The following is a 22,401-nucleotide window of genomic DNA, read 5'->3' as shown; positions in this document are numbered from 1 at the left end:
AATATTAAACTATATGTATGTTAGACCCAATTCCAACTAAGCTGTTGAAGGAAGTTTTTCCATTAATTAGCACTTCTTTATTAAATAGTATGAATATGTCTTTATTATCAGGCTATGTTCCACAATCATTCAAAGTAGCAGTGATAAAACCGCTTCTTAAAAAGCACAACCTCGATCCAGAGGTTTTAGCCAACTATAGACCTATTTCTAATCTTCCGTTCCTCTCAAAAATTCTTGAGAAAGCGGTCGCAAAACAGTTGTGTGATTACTTAAAAAACAATGATTTATTTGAAGATTTTCAGTCTGGCTTTAGAACACATCATAGCACAGAGACAGCTCTGGTTAAAGTCACAAATGATATTGTAATAGCCTCAGACAAGGGACTTGTCTCTATTCTTGTTTTGCTCGATCTTAGTGCTGCATTTGATACAATCCACCATGATATCCTATTGCAAAGACTAGAGCACTTAGTTGGCATACAGGGAACTGCTTTAGGCTGGTTTAGGTCCTATCTATCTGAACGCTCTCAGTTTGTACGTGTTAACGATGAATCTTCCACGCAAACCAAAGTTAGCCATGGAGTGCCACAGGGCTCAGTGCTCGGACCTATTTTGTTCACATTATATATGCTTCCGTTAGGCAATATTATAAGGAATCATTCTGTAAACTTTCATTGTTATGCGGATGATACTCAACTATATTTATCAACCAAGCCTGATGAAATTAATCATCTAAATAAAATTCAAGACTGCCTTAAGGACTTAAAAACGTGGATGACCTTAAACTTTTTGATGTTAAACACGACCAAAACTGAAGTTATTGTACTTGGCCCGAAGAATCTACGAAACAAATTATCTAAAGACATACTAACTATGGATGGCATTAATTTGGCCTCCAGTGAGACTGTAAGGAATCTTGGTGTTATATTTGATCAGGATTTATCCTTTAACGCCCACATAAAATCAATTTCAAGGACCGCCTACTTCCATCTACGTAACATTGCAAAAATCAGGCATATCTTGCCTCAAAACGATGCAGAGAAACTAGTCCATGCATTTGTTACTTCTAGGCTGGATTATTGTAACTCTTTATTATCAGGGAGTACCAAGAAGTCAATCAAGTCGCTTCAGCTGATTCAAAATGCTGCGGCTCGTGTACTAACCAGCGTTAGGAAAAGGGACCACATTACTCCTGTTCTGGCTGCCTTACACTGGCTCCCTATAGAACACAGGATAGAATTTAAAATTCTTCTTCTCGCCTACAAAGCCCTTAATGGGCAGGCGCCATCTTACCTTAAAGAACTCATTATACCCTACTGTCCTACTAGGGCATTGCGTTCCAAGAATGCAGGGTTGTTGGTTGTTCCTAGAATCTTTAAAAGTACAATGGGAGCCAGAGCCTTTTCTTATCAAGCTCCACATTTGTGGAATCAGCTTCCAGTTTGTGTTCGGGCGGCAGACACCCTATCCGTTTTTAAGAGTGCGCTTAAGACCTTCCTTTTTGATAAAGCTTATAGTTAGGGCTGATTAGATTCAGCCCCTAGTTTTGCTGATATAGGCTTAGTTTGTCGGGGGACATCTTACTTCTTCCTTCTCTCTGTCTATACCCGTGTACTCTCATGTTCCGATTAACCCAGCTTCCCCAAATGTCTTTCTTTTTGGTTGTCTATATACGCTGGGATCCGGAGTCATGGATGATCCTGCGGTCCTGTGTCCTGGATCGCGAGCGCTGGATCTTGAGTCGTGGCTGTGGTCCTGGATCATAGGTCCTGGATGGATATCCTCGTGGATTCATCTTCCTATTATACACACATGCATTTCCAAACATTTGGACTACCTATGTTGCAATGTATTATCTTTTCAATTTACACACGGCATCTATTGCACGTCTGTCCGTCCTGGGAGAGGGATCCCTCCTCTGTTGCTCTCCCTGAGGTTTCTCCCATTTTTCCCTTTAAACTGGGTTTTCTTTGGAAGTTTTTCCTTGTACGATGTGAGGGTCTAAGGACAGAGGGTGTCGTATTGTCATACTGATATTCTGTACACACTGTGAAGACCACTGAGACAAATGTAACATTTGTGATATTGGGCTATATAAATAAACATTGATTGATTGATTGATAATGTAATGTAATGAACACTCAACAGTTGATGACATCACAGATGAGAAAGTTGTCTATGCTCTGGAGCCAACAGATGCTTTGAGCACTGAGATGCTGCAAAAGCTCAAAAGTGGAACAGCTAATGATGAAATACTACAGCTGCTGCAGGAAACACACAGACAGGGCTGGCCACGACACAGAAAACAAGTACACACTAAACTGGTTCAATACTGGCCTATCAGACATACTCTGTCAGTAATAGATGAGATAATGTTTGCAGGTGACACGCCCGAGCTCGATGAGAAGTGACATGCTGCAAACATTACATGTGGCTCATCAAGGAATGCAGCGGACAAAAGCATTTGCCAGAAGGCACTGGTACTGGCCAGGTATGTCAAGAGAGATAGAACAAATGGTCGAGAATTGTGGGACATGTCAGCAGTTCCAGCCCAGAAACCAGAGGGAGCCTCTGATCTCACACGACATTCCTGAGCTTCCTTGGCTCAAAATAGGGGCTGACATCTTTGAAATAAAAGGACAATCATTCCTATTGATGGTCGACTACCTGTCGAAATATCCTGAGGTGCTTAACATTAATGACAAGACATCACATACTGTCATTAAGAAAATGAAATCAGTCTTCTCCAGGATAGGAATACCAAAAGAGATAGTGTGTGACCATGTCCCATTCGCGAGTCAAGAAATGAGGAACTTTGCAGAATCATGGGGCATAAAACTCACTCATTCCAGCCGAGGCTATGCACAGTCCAATGGTCTGGCTGAAAGGACTGTACAAACTGTTAAACATGTTCTTAAAAAAGCACAACTAACGAACACAGACCCTCATCTTGCCCTGCTCATCCTGAGAAACACACCTGTAACAGGCATGCAATACTCACCCGCACAAATGCTCATGGGGAGAGTGCTAAGGAGCACCTTACCGAGCTCCACCGTGATGCTTCAGCCTGCTGTGCCTAAGGATGCTCACTCGACTCTCGAGAATCTACAGAGGAGGCAGCAGCAGTATTATGACAGAGGAACGAGGCCGCTTCCTGAGCTGCAACCAGGAAGTACTGTTCACATGGAAACTGAACAGGGTTGGCGTCCAGCTTTGGTCACTGCACAGAGAGGTGAGCCACGTTCCTATGATGTTGTCACATCTTCAGGTCAGCACTACAGGCGCAACAGGAGACATCTGAGGAAAACACCACACGACGCCCAAATGGACCCAGAACCTGACTTACCTGAAGACAATCAACTGTGCACGCCAGATGCAGACACGTCAGAGACTGTTGAATGTGAAATGTCATCACCGCAGAGCACAAGAAGAACCAGATGTGGCCGACTTATTCGACCACCTGAGAGATACAAAGATTTCCTAATTAGCTCAGGCTAAAGGTTGTGCTAAGACAGAGTTTATATGTTAAAATCCTTACTCTATTTGCTAAAAAAAAAAAGAAAGAAAGAAAGAAAAAAAAAGAGAAAAGTAAGGTGTGTTGTTTATATGAGACCGTTATAGAATGTTTACTACAGCAAAGGTTATATGCAACTTTCATTGTAAGAAAGGAGGATGTAGTATATAGTGCCGCGCACATATACCATCAGGACGTTAGTGATGGGGTGCGGCGGCGGAGTGATAGGGGTGTATGCAAGCCCGCATCTAGGAGTGATCGGTGTGTGTCATGGCTGTAGACCTGTCAAGCAATAAAGATGCATCATACAAAGGTCTACGGATACCTCATTATTCTCCATGACCTGCGGTCAACTATATAGCCTAAAGGACTATTACACTCAATGTGTCACAGTACGCACTTGTATCCGCAGTAAGGCTGTTCTCCAAAAACACGGGAATTTCGAGCCGCAGTGCGTAAAACCTCTCCAGGCATTTACCACGGCTCATCCACCTGATGTCTGTGTGCAGCTGTAAATCACCGTAGGCAGCATCCACCTCCTCTAGGTAGGCTGTGAATTTCCGATGATTTAGAGACCTGTTCCCCCCCCGAATCAGATTGGTAACTTTTGTTACCACATCCATGACATGTGTGAAGTTCAGATTCTTTGCACAGAGGGCCTCCTGGTGTATGATGCAGTGCAGTATCGGGCAATCCACACCCTTTGTTGTGCCGTGCAGTGGTACAAGTTTTAATAGTTCCTCGTGTACATCAAATGACGCATTTATTGATCTTGCGTACACCAGTAGCTGGCTAACATCGGTAACGTCTGTACTCTCATCTAACGCTAACGAAAGTATGAACAGTCAGACATGATTTGTTTCAGCTTTCCCTCCACATGACTTTGAATGTCAAAAATCCTGCGAGTCACTGTGCGTCGGGAGAGGGACACAGTTTCAAAATGTTTAGCCATTTTCTCATTTCCAAAGGCGTTAGCCATCTCAATCGCGCATGTTTTCACCAACTCTCCTTCTGATAGTGGCTTCTTTGCTTTGGCAAGCTGGAGTGAGACAGCATATGATGCTTTCAGACTTGATTCTTGGACACTTGTGACCTGGGTGAAAAAGCACTGTTGTTTTTGTACTTTCCCTTTCAGGTCCGCTAGGATCGCTGCTCTGGCAGCCCCGGTGTACCTGTCATATTTGTCCTTGTGCACAGTGTTGTAGTGGCGGCTCAAGTTGCTTACTTTCATGACAGCAACGGTCTGCAAACATATTAAACATTGTGGTTTACCCCTGAATTCAGTGAAAAGATACTCGTTCTCCCACTTTTCTTGGAAAACACGATTTTCCTCAAATATCTTTCTCTTGCTCATGCTGACATCCACATAGGGCCGTGTTCATATGTTACCCGCTCTATCGAAATCAGTCGGAAGTCGCAACCAACGGCTGATTTCAAAATAAAAGTGGATTTGTGTAAAAAAACTAGTTTTTCGGGGTTCGTTACAGTTTGTTTTCATCTGATTTCAAATAAATACAGTCTTGACTTTTAGAATATTAAACTCGTTTTGCCAAATTCAAATTCATGATAAATACAACTTTGAAGCTTGTAACGGCATAAATTACAAGCGGAGAACGGAGTAATTTAACGTCACAGCAGGCATAACAACAGCCGGTGTTTCTTGTGAGTTTCCCCCGGGAAACAAACACAATACACACAAACACGTCACAGATTATTTTTTGCGGTATTTGGCTGCCGAACGAAATCACATATCAGTAATATAAGTTAAAAAATATATATATATATTTTTTTTAATTACCTTGTTTTCTAAATTGATCCGCCGCCATTTGCCCATCCCTGGGCTACATGTATGATTTCAAGCTGATTATTCACATTTGATCTAAAATCAGTAGAGTATGTTAAATTCCCATGTGTGAAAACATATAAACACATTTAATTCAAGTTTGTACCTGGTTTAGTCAAAAAGTAATGTACTAAAATAGATTTTCAGCCTGGCGGTGGCGGCCATGTTAGATTTCTAAATGTTGAGGCATTCTGGGACATTTTTTAGCTTCATAGCAGATTTGGATTCAGCACCCTTTAATACTAGAAATGTTGTATAAGCATAATAAACACAAAATGCCACTTTAAATGAGCACATTTTCTGAAATTCTACCTGGTCTATAATACAAAAAGAAAGGCAAATGCAATTCAAATTTGAACAGAGATGCATCCCTTTTTCATATTCGAGAAGCAAAGGCTACGTTATTCTGATTTCTGAAGCGAGCCTACCGAGGGCGCTGTTGGTCTGTTCCACAGGGCGGAACCTTTTAGCATTGTGTTTCCACCCGGTGTACTACGGAGGGACGCCTTGGTCACTTCAGGGTCGGGGATGCAAACACACGTGAGAAGTGAAGAAGAAAACTAACCTTGACTGGACTACAACAGCTTATCTGCAGGGATTGCGACTAATGAATTATCATTCCCAAAACATTACCAGATATGTGAAGCTAGCTTTAGCTCACTGCTACACACACACAGAGCATCGTTACTGCGGTGGTAGCGGTGTTCCTGAAGCTCACACTGAGATAACACGAAGCTCATGTGCTTGTTGGTGTAATGGAGAACATGGATTAACATATAATTACCTTTCTGAGATATATTGTATTGCATCATATTTGTGTGCCAGTAACACACACCAAATATATTCAGTTGTTTTAGTGTCTTAAGTTAATACAGGATATAGGGTACTGTTTTATTGTTAGTATGTGGTAGTTGTATCATATGTCCCTGAGGAAGACAAAGGTGAATCAGGCGCCTTCTCAGTGTTCTCAATCACATGCATGCTTTAACACTTCATGTCAACATTCAAATTCAAAGGTAGTATTGCCAAAGTATGTTGTACAACATTCTCTGCTATGATAACATGTGCCAAACTGATCATGCTCTTACACACAAACCATGACTGTAATCTATTCTAAGATAATACTAGATATACTTTATTGATCCCTAATTTGGAAGTTGTTTTGTTACAGCACCCTGTTTACAAGGCAATGCACATGGGTTTAAAACGTACTCAAAAAGTGTTATAAATATGAAAACTCAATAAACACACTGAGTGCCGCTGCAATACCACCTAGATCTGGCAAATTAAACTGAACTGAGGTTAAACCGTTATGAGGGGTTGATGCAAAGATGAACCTTAATATATTTGCAGTTGTGCAACTCCTCTCTCAGGTGCAAACATGACAACTAGGCGTGGAAGATTACACTTTTGAATATGAACAATAGTCAAATGGCCTTTCTTTTTTTTACCCATTCTACATGATAAGTGCTTGAGCTGAAAACACCTTGCTAACCGTAAGAGTGCTCTGTGATGGAGACTTTATCCATATTGCTTGCCGTTAGTCTATAGGTGAACTCACCAGTTTGGTCTCCTTCTCTCCAGGCAGCAACTTCCCATTCCATCACAGTAAACATCATAGCTTTTAGTTACATCCCCCTTTTTCTCAACACTTTCACTGTCTTGTTAAAGTCCTCGTTCAGTGTTTCCCCTAGGTGTACTGCCTTGGCAGGGTGCTGCTCGGGGGGTTATTTATTTTTGTTATCCTCTGGAGCAGACAGAGGAGCTGTGGATTATTGATATCGTACAGTAACAAAGTATTTGTACATTAAAAACTGTACTGTGTAGCCTACACTTCTTCCTTTCATTGATACATTTAAATCACCTGACTACAGCATATAACATACCAGCTGCAGCCCTGTGTTGCTGCTGCTTCTCTGCCTCACCCTCTACTGCTGGAGGCAGCTCCACCTCATCTGATCTCTCATATGAAAGCAATGTGTTCTGATCATATTGAGCTGTTGGTCTAACATTAAACATGCAGTCTGCTTGTCATACATTGCTGATACATTTTAAGGGGCAATTTGTTGAGTCACTGCCGCTAAATGCCTGTAGCATCAAGCTAGCAAATCCTGCATTAGCCTCACATCAACAGGTGTAGACAGAACATCCAATTATCCTGAGCTAATTTACTGAATAAACCAACTCACATCTCCTGACTTTTGTTTCACCCAACTCATTAGACTATTCTTCTGCAGGCGTTTTCATTGTTGTTTTCTGTCAAATTCAATACTGTAGTTCAAAACCGCGGTACCTGGGGGGTATACTACCAGTGTGAGAAAAGTTTTTAGAGCGTACTTAGAGCGCCAAGACAATGGTAGGGGAAACTCCTGTCGAGTGCGCTATATTTCAGTGTGCATAGCAACAATGAATACATGAATCAATCCCAGTTATTTCATTGGGATCTGCCCTCTGAGTCTCTGTGAAGATAACCCCAAGAGGCATTGTGTGTGTTCCAGTGGACAGGATGGAGGGGAAAGAGAAGGAGCAGAGGAAACATCAGCAGAAGCACAGCGGGCCGAAGGCAGAGAGGAAGAAGCTGAAGAAGCAGGGTCCAACCACAGAGGAAGATGCTCGCAAACGCAACCCCAAAGCCTTCGCTGTGCAGTCGGCTGTTCGCATGGCCAAGACGTTCCACAGGTCAGTCTGCGCTCTGCCGCCATCCAGACCTGATGTCAGTTCTGTTGTTCTAAATGCCCACTTCCAACAAGGGAGGAACCCAAGTAGGATGACCCAATAACCAGGTCAACTCAAGTGTATTCAAACATTATTAAAAACATATTTATTCAGATAAATATTATTCAGAATTATTATTTAATAGTGTGATTTATTTTATGAGGATCTGTACCAAACAATGATTTTTCAATCAGTCTGTAGAATCCAGTTGGTAGGCTGTGACTCCTCTGTCGCTCCACAGTACTACATTCATTATGTGCGCTTTACTGCAATAAGGATAGAGCACAATGTAATTTAGAGACAAATGCAATGGATTTTGCGGCCCCTTGGCCCACCAATACAAATGTGATAAATGAAGCAAACAGTAATGAACTACTTATCATGTGTATCTTTTTAGGTCCCAGGACATAAAGACCAAAAAGCATCACATCCCCCTGGTAGACCGGACTCCCTTGAACCGCCCCCAGTTGTGATTGTAGTAAGGACCCCCCAAGGTGGGAAAGAGCACCCTGATCCGCTGCTTGATCAAAAACTTCACCCGGCAGAAGCTGGGGGATATCGTTGGACCTGTGACCATCGTCTCTGGTGAGATCGGCACCCAGTTCTTCTTGAATAGCTCAGCAGCACTTCCTGCAGATCTTCACAGGTTTTCTTATACAAAGCATGTGAAAACTTCTATTGGATGAATAGGAAACAACAACAACAATATATAAAAATATTTGAAACTTTCTTACAATAAAATATCAATACTGTGTAGTATTAATATACTACACAGTATCATGGTCCACTTGCTGCTGCTGTTAAGATATTTGAGCTATTGACCGTTTTCTACTGAAATACTTGTTGTGAATGAATACAATAGAATCTGTCCATTAGCTTTTACCTCATGATTAAAAAGAGCTCATGTTTTTTAATATATTTGGCTTGACATCATCAAAAAAGTGGTTTAGTGTGTCTGTTTTTCAGACTATGAAAATAGTGGTCAAAACAAATCAGACATTGGGCTATAATAATGGATCTAAATTACAGCCATCTCTGCACTATTAGACATTCATTCGTATTTGTTATAATTTCTCTCCTTGTATTCTCAGGAAAGAAGCGTCGCCTCACTTTCATGGAGTGTAACAACGACATTAATACAATGATCGACCTCGCCAAAGTAGCTGATCTGGTACGTTTTCATTGTTCTTGCTTGCCTGCTTGTTAACCCTAAATGTACTGTGAAATGAATGTCCCTGAGTGGACACTAACCGACAGGTTGTTAGGAATGGTCTCAACAACATGACGAATAGAGTCTTTATTTTCTAACTGAGCTGAATGGCTCCTTCCCTGCAGGTTCTGATGCTGATCGATGCCAGCTTTGGCTTTGAGATGGAGACTTTTGAGTTCCTGAACATCTGTCAGGTGCACGGCTTCCCTCGCATCATGGGTGTGTTGACTCACTTGGACTCCTTCAAGAACAACAAGGTCCTAAGGAAGACCAAGAAGAACCTCAAACACCGCTTCTGGACCGAGGTCTACCAGGTAAACCCAACGGGATGCAGGTGAACTGTTGGGTCTGACCCCTGCTGCTTACCGTGACAGTATGTGTGATGAAAGTGTTTCTGTTTGTCCTGCTAGGGGGCCAAGCTGTTCTACCTCTCCGGCATGGTGTACGGTGAGTATCAGACTCAGGAGGTGAAGAACCTCGGCCGCTTCATCTCCGTGATGAAGTTCCGTCCCTTGGTGTGGCAGACCTCCCATCCCTATGTGCTGGCGGACCGGTGAGTGCTTCTGACTGTGCTCACTGATGACTCTTTGATTTCACCTCAGTCATACATGTAAGCAGTATGTTTGCAGCAGAGTTCCAGCATTACATCGTTTACACTTAAAAAGTAGATTGTTCATTTTCGTCTAAACGAAGACATCATTTAAAAAAGTTGATGTAAGGCTTCTTGTGGCACACCTGGACACAACAGGGACTAGCACATCACAGCAACGTAGCTGCATACTGTGGGCCAGGTGTAATCATGATGCGTCTGTATGAACATTCATATGCAATCTTTAACTTGCATGAAACTTCACATATCAATGAGCCTGCTGGCAACCAGCCCCAGAACACTCTGACGTGACAGCAATATACACCATGTCTTTATTTAGCAAGCTATAGGTGTTACACGACAGGCATTCGTCCATATCAGCAAGCAGGGAGTGACGCTCTGTTTTCACACACACACACACACACACACACACACACACACACCACACACACACACTACCACACACACACACACACACACCACACACACCACACACCACGCCTACACACACCTACACACACACACACACACCAGACACACACACACCTCTACACCCATATACACACCCACACACACAACACAACCACACCACACCTTCATTTACCCTCTATAACTACAATAATGATGCAATATAAATCTCAATACTGCAATACAGCTAGTTTGTCTCATATTAATATATATACACCTGTTTCAATACTTTTGCCTCACCTGAAAATAACAGAGACACAAGCACTTCACTTTACTAGTGTGACCTACTAAACACTATAGCTTCCGACTGCACATGACATATCAGAAGAGACTTAGATTAAATATAACAAAACACAAAAGTGCTTATACAAAGTAATATAGCCATGTTTCACATTCTAGTGTCTATCAATAGGCCCGACATCACCATGGGTCCACCCCACTGGTAAACATTCATCAACTTTTGAGTGTTGTGTGAAAACCTGTGGGGGTGTCCGGCGATATACAGGTGTTGACAATAACCACATTGGAACATAGTTGATAGGATGTTCATTAAAGGAACAGTTAATGTGTGACTGATACATGTCATGCTTTTACTCTGTACACTACTTATCCATCATTGTTTTGTACTTGCAAACAGTATGGAGGACTTAACTGACCCTGAGGACGGTGAGGAAAGAACCCAAGTGTGACCGGACAGTGTCCCTCTACGGCTACCTGCGAGGGACATTTTGAAAAACAAAGGCCAGGTCCATATCCCAGGTAAATAGGCAGTTACAGAGGAACACTTACTGTACAACGCATCAGAAATGCTCCAGAATCGCACTAATGAAGTTGCTCTTTTTATGCCAGAAGAGTGATTGATAAAAATGTGCATATTAGACTTTAGGCGCGTTCACAGCCTTCTTCTTCTTCTTCTTCTTCTTCTTTCTTCTTTCTTCTTTTCTTCTTCTTCTTCTCTTCTTCCTTCTTCTCCTTCTTCTTCTCTTCTTCTTCTTCTTCTTCTTCTTCTTCTTCTTCTTCTTCTTCTTCTTCTCTTCTTCTTCTTCTTCTCTTTCTTCTTCTTCTTCTTTCTCTTTTCCTTCTTCTCTTCTTCTTCTTCTTTTCTTCTGTTCTTCTTCTTCTTCTTTACTTCTTCTTCTTCTTTTCTTTCTTCTTCTTCTTCTTCTTTTCTTCTTCTTTCTGATGCTTCTTTCTTCTTTGACTTCTTTTTTTCTTCTTCTTCTTCTTCTTCTTCTTTTTCTTCTCTGTTTCTTCTCTTCTTCTTTCTTCTTCTTCTTCTTCTCTCTTCTTATTCTTCTCTGTCTTCTTTTCTTCTTCTTCTTCTTCTTCTTCTCTTCTGGGTTTACTGGCAGGCCGCAACCACTTCATTCACACCGGCGTATATTGCCGCCCAAGGTCCCCGGCCCGGAAGTCCCCGGAGTTGGGTACTGGCTTCTCTACTGAAGCCTTCCGAGTAAACGCCGACACCACATCGATCTCACTCCTCTTCCCGCTCCCCCCTGTTGTATTTTTTTGTGTTGCCATAAGTTAGTCTCTCTGCGCGTTTCTGCGCTGGGCTAATGCTAATGCGAGGATAATAAAATGGCGGCTTCACAAAACTTTTTGGGAATTTTACGGGGCGTGGTTTGCAATCCGCCCAGCCAATCAGACATAGGAACAAGGGGTGAAAAGGTTATCATGAACCATTTTAGTTCCGGCTCTTTTTTGGTGTGAACGCAACATTTCTGAACTATATCGGAACTAAGTGGGAAAGGTACTGTGGTGTGAACGCACCTTTTAAGCTTCTAACATACCCCCCAAATACAAAGAACAACTCGTGATCAAATTATTGCTGTAAACATGTACAGTAAAATGGTGAGCTGCTGCTCCTGCAGGTGTGGGAGACTTCCAGGTGGCAGACGTGAACTTCTTGCCCGACCCTGCGCCCTGCCGGCCGCTCAGAAGAAGAGCGCTGAACGAGAAGGAGAGGCTGCTGTATGCCCCCATGGCCGGCGTCGGGGGGTGGTGTATGACAAAGATGCGGTGTACATCGACCTTCCTGCTAGCCACGTCCATCAGCAGCAGGTGTGTGGAGAGTGTGTCTAACACTGATGGGTTAAAACCATGTTCTGGCATACAGTCTGTTTTTAGATGTGCTTGTATTCATTCACCTAAAATGTTCCCCCTGCTGAGATGTGTCTTGTTCCCCCTGCAGGAGGAGGTGCGGCCCACCACAGAGCTGGTCCAGTCTCTCATTGACACACACTCCACCCTGGATGCCAAGATGGCCGCCAGTAAAGTGTCTCTGTTCAGCGGCTCTGCCACCCTGGAGCCGTCAGACTTCGGAGAGGAGAGCGGGTGAGACGCCTCCCTCTGCACTCTCACATGAAACAGGCTCACTTTGCACATCACTAGGGATGAACATTACAACTTTAATAGGCGCATTCACACCGCAGTACTTTTCCCACTTTATTTCTTATAGTTCCGAAATGTTGCGTTCACACCAAAAGAGCCGGAACTAAAATGAGTTCATCAGAACCTTTTTTACCCCCTTTTCCCCCTGCTAGAGAGCAGGGACTTTCGTGGGAAAAAAAAGGTTCATTGTCTGATTGGCTGGGCGGATTGCAAACCAGGCCCGTAAAACTCCAAAAAAGTTTGTGAAGCCGCCATTTTATTATCCTCGCATTAGCATTACTAGTATTAGCCCAGCGCACAAACTCAGAGAGACTAACTTATGGCAGGAAAGAAAACAGAAGAAAGCATGAGAGCGGTGGAGATGAGGAGGTGTCGGCGTTCTGGCGATTTACACTCGGAAGGCTTCAGTAGAAGCTGCTGGGACTCTGGAAAAATCTGAAAGCTGTTCGTCATTTTGACAGATTAGAACAAACTCAGAACAGCGCCAAAGTGTCCCCGCAGCGGGGCTCCGGTGTTATGCATGCATGCCAAAAGGAAATGATATCGTTTCCAAACATAACCTTGCCGAACAGATCAACTAAAGTATTTGCTTCACGCTGTGCACGTACCCGCGAGGTGCTGTGGGCATGCATAACACAGCGCTAACAGCTCCTGAGCGAGGGTCCCCCCCCCCCCCCGTTGACAGTTCACAAGCGTGTTCCCCCCCGCGGCAGAGTCGTGTACAGACGGGCTGCGAAAAAGTCTAGCGCAACCTCTCATGCCGGACAATAAAACAAGAGATTGAAATGCCAATCATATGTTTGAGATCATTGGTTCTTCAGTTGAGTTACACTTAAAGTTCAGGATAATCAACTGTTACAAACAGACTGTTCACATTGTTTTTCTCCAATAAATTGACGTTTTCAAAGTAAATGGATAATCTTTTTTTAATAATCGTGATATCAATTATTGACCCAAATAATCGAGATTATGATTTTTGCCATAATCGAGCAGCCCTAGTTTGACAACGAGAGCACCAACAAGTTTATTCTAACACTCTTCAATGTCCGAGGCACTATTCTGTAAATACACGTTTTGTTTGTGTTACATGTTTTTGTAAAATAAATACCATCTTTGCTGATATGTCATTGCAAGAATTTAGAACTCTTCAATATTATCCCCCCTCAAAAATCCATTATGCATCCAGTATTCTAACATGTAATCCTCTTTGACACAATGCTTGCCTTAAATAATTGTAGCTTCAAGATTAGAATTGTACAAACGAGTAATTTATTAATTTCCAAATCAAAAGAAGCTTTAGGCTTTAACGTGAAACGATCATCTCAGAGAAGCTACTGGAGAGGTTCTGGGGATGAACGCGAGCATCTCAATGTGTGTGTTCCAACTAGACGAGGTAAACACAACCACAGCTAGCAAGATAACAGAAGCTCTGGGTATTACTCAAGGGCACCCGCGTGGAACACACGATGACAGAAGAATGGTAGAAAGTGTCTTAAATGTTCTGCTGATTAAGACATTATCCTGCACTCTTCATTTGAAAAGGAAATGTGACTCTTTGTTCTTGTCTTCTTGTGTGTGTTAGAGAGAAGGGGGGTCCTCAGGAGGAGTCTGTCTGGGACCCTAACACCCAGAGAGAGAGGAGAAAGGTGGTCTTCGCTGAGGAGGATAAGGACGAGGAGGAGGAGGATGATGATGAGGATAATGAGGATGAGGAGGAGAGTGGGTCCAGTGATAATGAAGAAGGTGACAATGAGGACAGTGACCAGGAGGAAGAGGATGAAGACAAGGACAACCTGTCCACGTTTCTCAAAGTCGCCAGGGCCAAATGTTGATGTGACAGTCGAGCCTTCAGCGGAAGCTCCTCCTGTGAAGAAACAGAAAGTGGAGCAGCAGGAGCAGAGCGGAGAGCTGCCCGCGTTCGCCGACAGTGAAGACGAGCTTGGAGGTGAGTGAGGAAGAGGAAGAGAGCGGAGAGGAGGCGCGCGAGCAGGAGACTCTGGAACTGCTCTGAAGAGGACGAGGAAGAGTCTGAAGATGAATCAATGGAAGAGGATGCAGCTGACCGCTACAATGAAGAGTTGCAGATGAGGAGAGAGAGGAAGGAGGAGGAGGGAGGAGGAGGCGGAGTTGGCGGTATTGGGAGTTGATTGTGAGGATGGCGGAGGATGAAGCTAGGTAATTACCCTGCTCAATCTAAAAGCTGTTTTAAGTTTCCTTTGGGATTATGGGTCAAATATCGAGATGCAGAGGACCGATTCCGACATGTATGACCTTTTGTGTTTCTCTTTGTGTTTGTGATAAGTCCATCTCTTAGCCGTTTAGAAGCTTTGATCCGATCACATCATTTCTGGAATTGGTCAAAATTGTCATGGATGGTAGATATCCAAGTTCCATACTTTGTTTGTATCTTAACACTTTAAGGACTTCTAACTAAAACCCTGAGAGGCAACGGAGAAATAACAATGATTGGGATCCATTCTCTAAGTCTCATGTAGGTGGCTCTTGCCAAGATGCCAGGTGTTGTTGTAATACTCATTCTGGCCCTAGGTATCTGAGATGTGCTAAACGGAACCAGGTGGTCCAGATATGCATCGATACAAATGATTTCTAGTTAAAATGTACACATGACAGTAATGTTACACAACTAGAATTGAGCCCGACAAGTAAATGAATTTGCAGGAATTAATTAGTTTTTACAAATCGGTCGAGGATTTTGGAAAAGACCATGGTGTAAAAACATGTGTTGGTACCTGTTCTTAAGTCATAAACAGAGGAGAGAATACGGGTTGGATCAGAATTAGAACATATTTTCACATTAAGTTTATAGAGCAAAACTTTGCGAACTCCACTGCAAGTTCTGCAACCCCTAGCATGTCATACGATCCAGAGCTCCAGTTGAGAATATTTCCCAAGTGCAGCTCTTTAGTTGTTTTCATTGATTAAACTGTTACTGTTACTTCTTGGTGTGCTCCGACATGTGAAGCTGTTACTTGATGTTCCACGTCAGCTCAGGCTCCTCAGAAAGCTTCTCATAGGTAGAGCTTCCATTGGTCCGATGGAACCTTAAGGCAGACAGACTTTGTCGATGTTAGGTAGTGATACGGATCACTCATTTCATTTATCTTCCATCCACAGGGGCTCTGAAGTGGAAGGACGGTCTGCAGCAGAAAGCATCAGAAGCGTTTCTACGGCAACAAGCAGCTATCCCCAATCTGAGAAAACTGGTTTATGGCTCAGGTAGGACTCTGGGTGCATGTGCACATGTATATTTATTTCTATTGAAATTCTGTATTTTTAACACAAGAGAATATATCTCTTTATCTATATGATTTGTTACTGTTGGCCAATTCGTCATCCGGACAAAGTATCCGAATGAATATGTTATTATCGTCTTATTTCATTATCTCATTATTATTCTTGGCAAGTGACTTAGTGTACATTATCTTCCAAATATACAGATTATTTCCAGGTGAAACAGAAGCTGTGCATGAAGCCATGTTTGTACATTTTGGTTCTAATGTCATGATGATGTGGAAATACATTTCTAATCCACATGATAACATATGCACCTCTGGTTTTCAGTGTGTTTTGACGCTTATCCCTCTTTGTTTTATCAGTTGTGGCGGCAGATGACTCTGAGGAGGGGGAAGAGGAGGAGCTGGGGGGGCTGTTCAGAGTGAGCCGCCCTCAGAAGAGTAAAAGGTTCCGGGCGGATGCTGTGGACTGCTCCCGCTTCACCCCCGACTCCGCCCACAACTGGGACCTGGAGGAGGTGAGTGGTTGAGATTTTGAACGTGCTGTTGGTAGGAAAATAAGTAGAAAAAGATGTTGAGATGAAACCTACATTCTTTAAAGGTTGCCATGTTTTTGTTTCCTAGATGCTGAACTCCATCAGGGACTGCTTTGTGACGGGGAAGTGGGAGGAGGGCCAGGATGCTGCCACGCTGCTGAAGGAGGACGGTAAGAGAGGAGGACCAATTCTCCAAGTTATAAAAACAATTATTATTTCTGAATACCGGACATATGAGGATGTTTCTTTACAGGTTGAGTGCTTTCAGTACTGTTGATGTGCAATGTTGTTTAACTGACCTTAAAGCAAAGTCTCGTGTGTCTCTGTGCAGAGGAGCTGTACGGTGACTTTGAGGATTTGGAAACGGGACAAATCCACAAGACCAAAGCTGGAGATCAGGCCGAGGTGCGTCTGATGTACAGGGACACTATCAGACTTTCACTACATGAGTTTCACAGCTAGAGCAATATATAAAAATGACATCATCACAATATTTATTGAAAATTATAAAATATAGGGAATTATATATCATGCGTTGTTTTATGTCTCCACTAAATCAATAACAAGGTGGTGAGAGTATGTAACCATAACTGAACAACGCGTACAAACAACAGCAATTATACTGACGCAAAGAGAGAACAGAATGCAACTGATATTTTTTAAGAGACGCTGTTTTTTTTTTCTTATCACATGTGTATTATTAATGTCTAATTATCTTATTACAATTACAATATAGAACATCCTGACAACCCTACACTGTCAGGATGTTCTATATTGACTACATTTCTTTATTACTAGAATGTTGACGCTATTAGGAAGGGACAAGCATCTCAGAATGATGGCTGTATGCCATGGTTACCGTGGTTACAAGTATGACTTTGAGAGGTTTTATAGGTTTATCCTTGAATGAAAGGGTGTTCTAGTATTCTGGGTATGTAGAAACACTCTGAAAGTCAATACTGTAGTGCCGTCTTGTAGTTTGCACTTTCCAGACTGTACTTTGTTTGGATGGAGCAGTAGAATGTTTCGAGCTGTTCTCTGAAGCAGCTCATTCGAAAAACACATGTATTGGGTCCTGAATAAAAAGCATCTTCTTGATATTTGATGACATTAAAGGCTCTCAAACATATGACCGGGTATTCCAAAGGTAACGGTTGACCTGAATTCAAGTGTATTTCAAGTTTCTAAATAACTCTCATTGTTACCTTTAGTTTTCTCAGTATGCTGATGATTTGTGATCTGCAGGATAATGAGAACGATGAAGATGATGACGATGAAGAAGAGAGTCTGGTGAAGGTGGTTGAGGATGTGACCCTGAAGACCAAGCGTCTGGAGAAGAAACAGAGGCTGAAGGAGCGATTCGATACAGAGTACGATGACGGAGACGCCACGTACTTTGACGACCTGAAGGAGGAGCTGCAGAAGCAGGCGGAGGTACGGAGGATCTGTTATTCACATATATCATACATCGGACAAAGATTTATTATGCTGAACATCTATGTGAGAATATCTCTCTGTCTTCCATCAGCTGAACAGGGCGGAGTTTCAGGATGTGGACGATGAAATCAGAGTGCAGTACGAGGGCTTCAGGCCGGGGATGTACGTCAGAATAGAAATCCCCTCCCTCCCCTGCGAGTTCGTCACCAACTTCGATCCCCATTATCCCATCATCCTCGGAGGTCTGGCCTCTGCGGAGGGCAATGTGGGATACCTGCAGGTACGTTGAGTGTGGTCTTCAGTAGATCTACTGTGGACCTCCTCTGAAGTGGTCGTGGTCATTCAAACATCACACGGAGACCAGGAAGGATGAATTAGATATATAAATGTTTCAACAAAAAGATCAGTTGCTGTCTAGAGCAGTGTTTCTCAAACGTTTTCATACCAAGGACCACCTAACTCCACAAATATCCAAAAACACATCGTTTTTCTAGAACAGATTACAAATCGCCTGAAAATGGTACAAACAAGTGGCAACATGTGTGATGAAGGTGTTGCGCTGGGCTATATGAAACTTAAGCTCGCTCCATTGCGGAAATATTTGTGCGAGAGTGCGGAAAACTTAAATTTATTTATTTATTTCAAATGTGAAATTTTACCAATATACTCATGGACCACTAGGGGGCGCTCATCCGCGGACCACACTTTGAGAAGCACTGGTCTTGAGCAGTGGTTCCCAAACTGTTTGTGCCCGAGGCACCAAAGGACAAGTACACATCTCAAGGCACACCTACTGTGCAGAATAGCCCTGATAACACGTGTTATCACTCATATCATGTAACATATCTGTACATGTGCATAATTATTTACTAATGCCAAATAAAATGTGACAAAGACAACTATATTACTCATGAAATATTTATTAATGAAGTATTTCAGAAATTAATTTGAAACGTTATCAAATTAGGCTTCATCAAAGCAGCAACACACTCATTTAAACCAGACAGGTCACACATTAAACATGAGGCAAAGGAAAGTCAGCAGAAACTCAGCAGAGAACTGTCGATGCAGGGAAGCTGCAGTCCGTGGTCCTGAACTACACATTATAAATGTAACATTTCAGCAATCAGCATTGAAACATGTGCTATTGTAAATATTTTGCCGACTTACAAATTAGTGAGAAACATGTGCCCCTCCAGAGATGGGGTCGTTACTAAAAAAATGTATATATATTACATATTACTTTTTTAAAAAAGTAATATATTACACTACTTCGTTACTATCTACATAAAGTAACTCGTTACTTTACTCGTTACTTTACTCGCCGAGCATGTACGAACTGTAATAACTTCCCTTACCAGCAGGCGGCGGTAGTGTGTATTTGTCATTCAAAACAGGCAACAACCGGAAGACAGAGAAGAAGAACAGACTGTGATATAAACAAACAACAAATAGCTGTGCGGTAGCTCCACCTTAGCATGTGTTCTTTGCAGGTGCTTGTTGAGGTTTGACGTGTTCACAGCAGTGGATAACAGCTTCTGGCCTGGACACAGTTTGCACCTCACCGTCACATTCCTGTCTATTCTTCGGATGAACTCAAAGTAACGGGCATACCTCCACCCCTCGAGAATTATCGCTGACTCAGCCATGTTTATGCAGCACTGCACGTGGAGATGTGGACGCGCAAGTCGTGCAGATTACGTACATATAAACCTACAAAGTACTGATATAGTAAATAAAAAAATAATTATTTTTGTGTAGTTGTATATTGCAATAATAACGTATGGTTGTCACAAAATCCCACGGCACACCCGGACTTGCCTCACGGCACACCGTTTGGGAACCACTGGCCTAGAGTGATGAGCAGGGTTGGGAGAGTTACTTTGTAAATGTAATCAGTTACTGATTACTGAATACATGGCTCTGAAAGTAATCCGAATACAGTTACGTGTCTTAAACGTAATCAGATTACTTTTAGATTACTTTTGGATTACTTTCTTTTTCCATCACAGATGGGTATGTTTTGGTGAACAGGAGACGCAAAAATAAACTGAACGTGTTTTTACTGTTTTAATGGCTTATCAAGAGCGCGCAGTGCCTTTCACGCACCACCTTCACTGTGTTTACCTTCAGAATCATAAGGCTAAAGAGCGACCGCAGGCTGATGTGTTTTAACCACACACATCTACACACACACACACACACACACATGATTTATACACAGACTTGTGTTCCTCCATGTTTCGTTGTTATCGTTTCACTGAGCGAGCAGACCCGCACATTTTTTCAAACGCTCCCTTTTTTGGCCCATCTGCGGCGGTAATAGGTTTTGTGGGCTGTGATGATTCGGCTGTACCTACTAGTAATGAATATTAAATGTTGTGAGGAAATCTTTCCACCAATAATTCCAATAAGTAATCCAAAATGTATTCACTTCAGGTTTACGAAAGTAACTGTAATCAGATTACTCGTTTTTCAAATGTAACGCGAGCTGAATTCATACAGTTACTTGATTTTTGTATTCTCATTACGTAACGCCGCTACATGTATTCCGTTACAACCCAACCCTGGTGATGAGTGAGGCAATAAATGCACAAAACACAATATTTGTATGAAAATCCTCTATGATCTTTACGGCGAGGACCCTACAGTGAGAAATATAGAACCTAAAAGTTATACAAGAAAACACCAATCACATTCTGCATGTTATAAACATGTATCTAAATATTTGTTTTTGTTTTTCTGTGTCAGATGCGTTTGAAGAAACACCGCTGGTATAACCGCATCCTGAAGACCAGAGACCCCCTCATCCTGTCTCTGGGCTGGAGGCGCTTCCAGACCATCCCCCTGTACCACATCGAGGATCACAACGGGCGCCACCGCCTGCTCAAATACACGCCGCAGCACATGCACTGTGGAGCCTCCATCTGGGGTGAGCCCACACTGGACTATAGGGAAGGATGTTTTTCATGGAACTAGAAAGAGTGTGTGTGTTGTAGCGTCTTTCTCTAAATGGTTGTGTGAACACAATAATCAGATCCAGGTTCAAATAAGACCACACTTTCATTGGCTGCGTTCATAAATAAATAAATGTATATTTCTGGTTCCATGCTTTAGATAAAAGTGATATTGATAGCCTAAAACTATCATCTGTGATGCATTAATACTGGCCCTCTAAAGTCAGTGGAATAACTTGTTTATTGAGACTTTTACTCCCGAGCTTTTGACAAGAAGTGTTCTCTAGTTATGCCTGATATAATAATAATATGTCTCCCTCAGGTCCGGTCACACCGCAGGGAACAGGCTTCCTGGCTCTTCAGACAGTAGCAGGAATCAAAGTAAGTCACTCTCCTCTCCAGTGATCAGTGTGAAAGGTTGCTTCAGTTATCAGTAGTTTGGCTGAAAAAGCTTGACTGAATTAGTGTTGTCACGATACCAACATGTTGGTTTCGATACCGATACCAAGTCAAGAATTGCGATTCCGATTCTTTTTCGATACTTTTCTTAAAAAAAGGGAAACACGGAATATCGGCTTTAAAATTAGGAATAACAGATGATTTTAGCAGTCAGAACAACTAAAGCAGCAGTGTTACTAAGAACAGAAATGCCAAAGAGTCACATCTAATATAAATATATATAAAAGCATTTATTTTAATTGTGTAGCAGTGAGTTTAACATTTTGGCAGCACTGTTGAGCATTTTGAAAATGTATTTTCATGCCTCTGTGCAAGGCTTAGTCTTTCTATCTTTATAGCCACTGGTGTAAAGTAACTAAGTTCATAAACTCAAGTACTACTTGGGTACAATTTTGAGATACTTGTACTTTATTTAAGTATTTCAATGTTTCTTTTGCTACTTTGTTCTTCTAATCCACTACAGTTCAGAGGTACATGGTGTACTTTTACTCCACTACATGTATTAATCCCTTTAGTTACTTCACAGATGTGGATGAATGATGTGAAATATAATCAAGTGTTAAATCAGACTTTAGTTCCACCTGGAGTAAATCCACAAGATTCAAACTAGCTGCACCTTCACCAGCTTTGAGAACACTTTCATGATCAATCATTATAAAACACATCATATATATTATTCTGAAATGGACCAATCTGCACAATGACTACTTTTACTGTCGCTACTTTAATACTTTTACTTGAGGAATATTTTGAATGCAGTACTTTTACTGTAACAGAGTATTCTACACTCTGGTGCTTCTAGTACAAGACCTGAGTACTTCTACTTTTACTGTCGCTACTTTAACTATATTTTGATGATAATACTTTTGTACTTTTATTTGGGAAAATTTTGATTGCAGGATTGTTCCTACATTCTGGTACTTCTACTTTAACTCAAGTACAAGACCCGGGTACTTCTACTTTTACTCAAGTACAAGATATATACTTATACCACCTCCGTTTATAGCCTATGAAAAAAACTAATAG

The 22,401-nt window shown here is 42.1% G+C and overlaps 1 protein-coding gene across 1 annotated transcript in view; it reads left to right on the top strand.

The window, feature by feature from the left end:
• Nucleotides 1–7,857: 7,857 nt before the first annotated feature.
• bms1 (BMS1 ribosome biogenesis factor) overlaps nt 7,858–22,401 on the top strand; it is a 31,397-nt gene continuing 16,853 nt past the window's right edge. Inside the window, 22 exon segments of the mRNA XM_034107536.2 lie at nt 7,858–8,035; nt 8,469–8,656; nt 9,163–9,242; nt 9,407–9,595; nt 9,692–9,834; nt 10,976–11,000; nt 11,002–11,062; nt 11,065–11,097; nt 12,213–12,338; nt 12,341–12,402; nt 12,533–12,675; nt 14,315–14,561; nt 14,563–14,731; nt 14,734–14,853; nt 15,868–15,969; nt 16,350–16,504; nt 16,611–16,692; nt 16,854–16,927; nt 17,768–17,956; nt 18,051–18,239; nt 20,711–20,891; nt 21,239–21,297. Of these exon segments, the coding sequence (XP_033963427.1) occupies nt 7,863–8,035; nt 8,469–8,656; nt 9,163–9,242; nt 9,407–9,595; nt 9,692–9,834; nt 10,976–11,000; nt 11,002–11,062; nt 11,065–11,097; nt 12,213–12,338; nt 12,341–12,402; nt 12,533–12,675; nt 14,315–14,561; nt 14,563–14,731; nt 14,734–14,853; nt 15,868–15,969; nt 16,350–16,504; nt 16,611–16,692; nt 16,854–16,927; nt 17,768–17,956; nt 18,051–18,239; nt 20,711–20,891; nt 21,239–21,297 (2,790 nt within the window). The 5' untranslated portion in view covers nt 7,858–7,862.

The sequence above is a fragment of the Pseudochaenichthys georgianus genome, chromosome 19 (genome assembly GCF_902827115.2).
Source record: "Pseudochaenichthys georgianus chromosome 19, fPseGeo1.2, whole genome shotgun sequence".
NCBI lineage: Eukaryota > Metazoa > Chordata > Actinopteri > Perciformes > Channichthyidae > Pseudochaenichthys > Pseudochaenichthys georgianus.
This window is presented reverse-complemented; position numbering and strand designations above follow the sequence as displayed.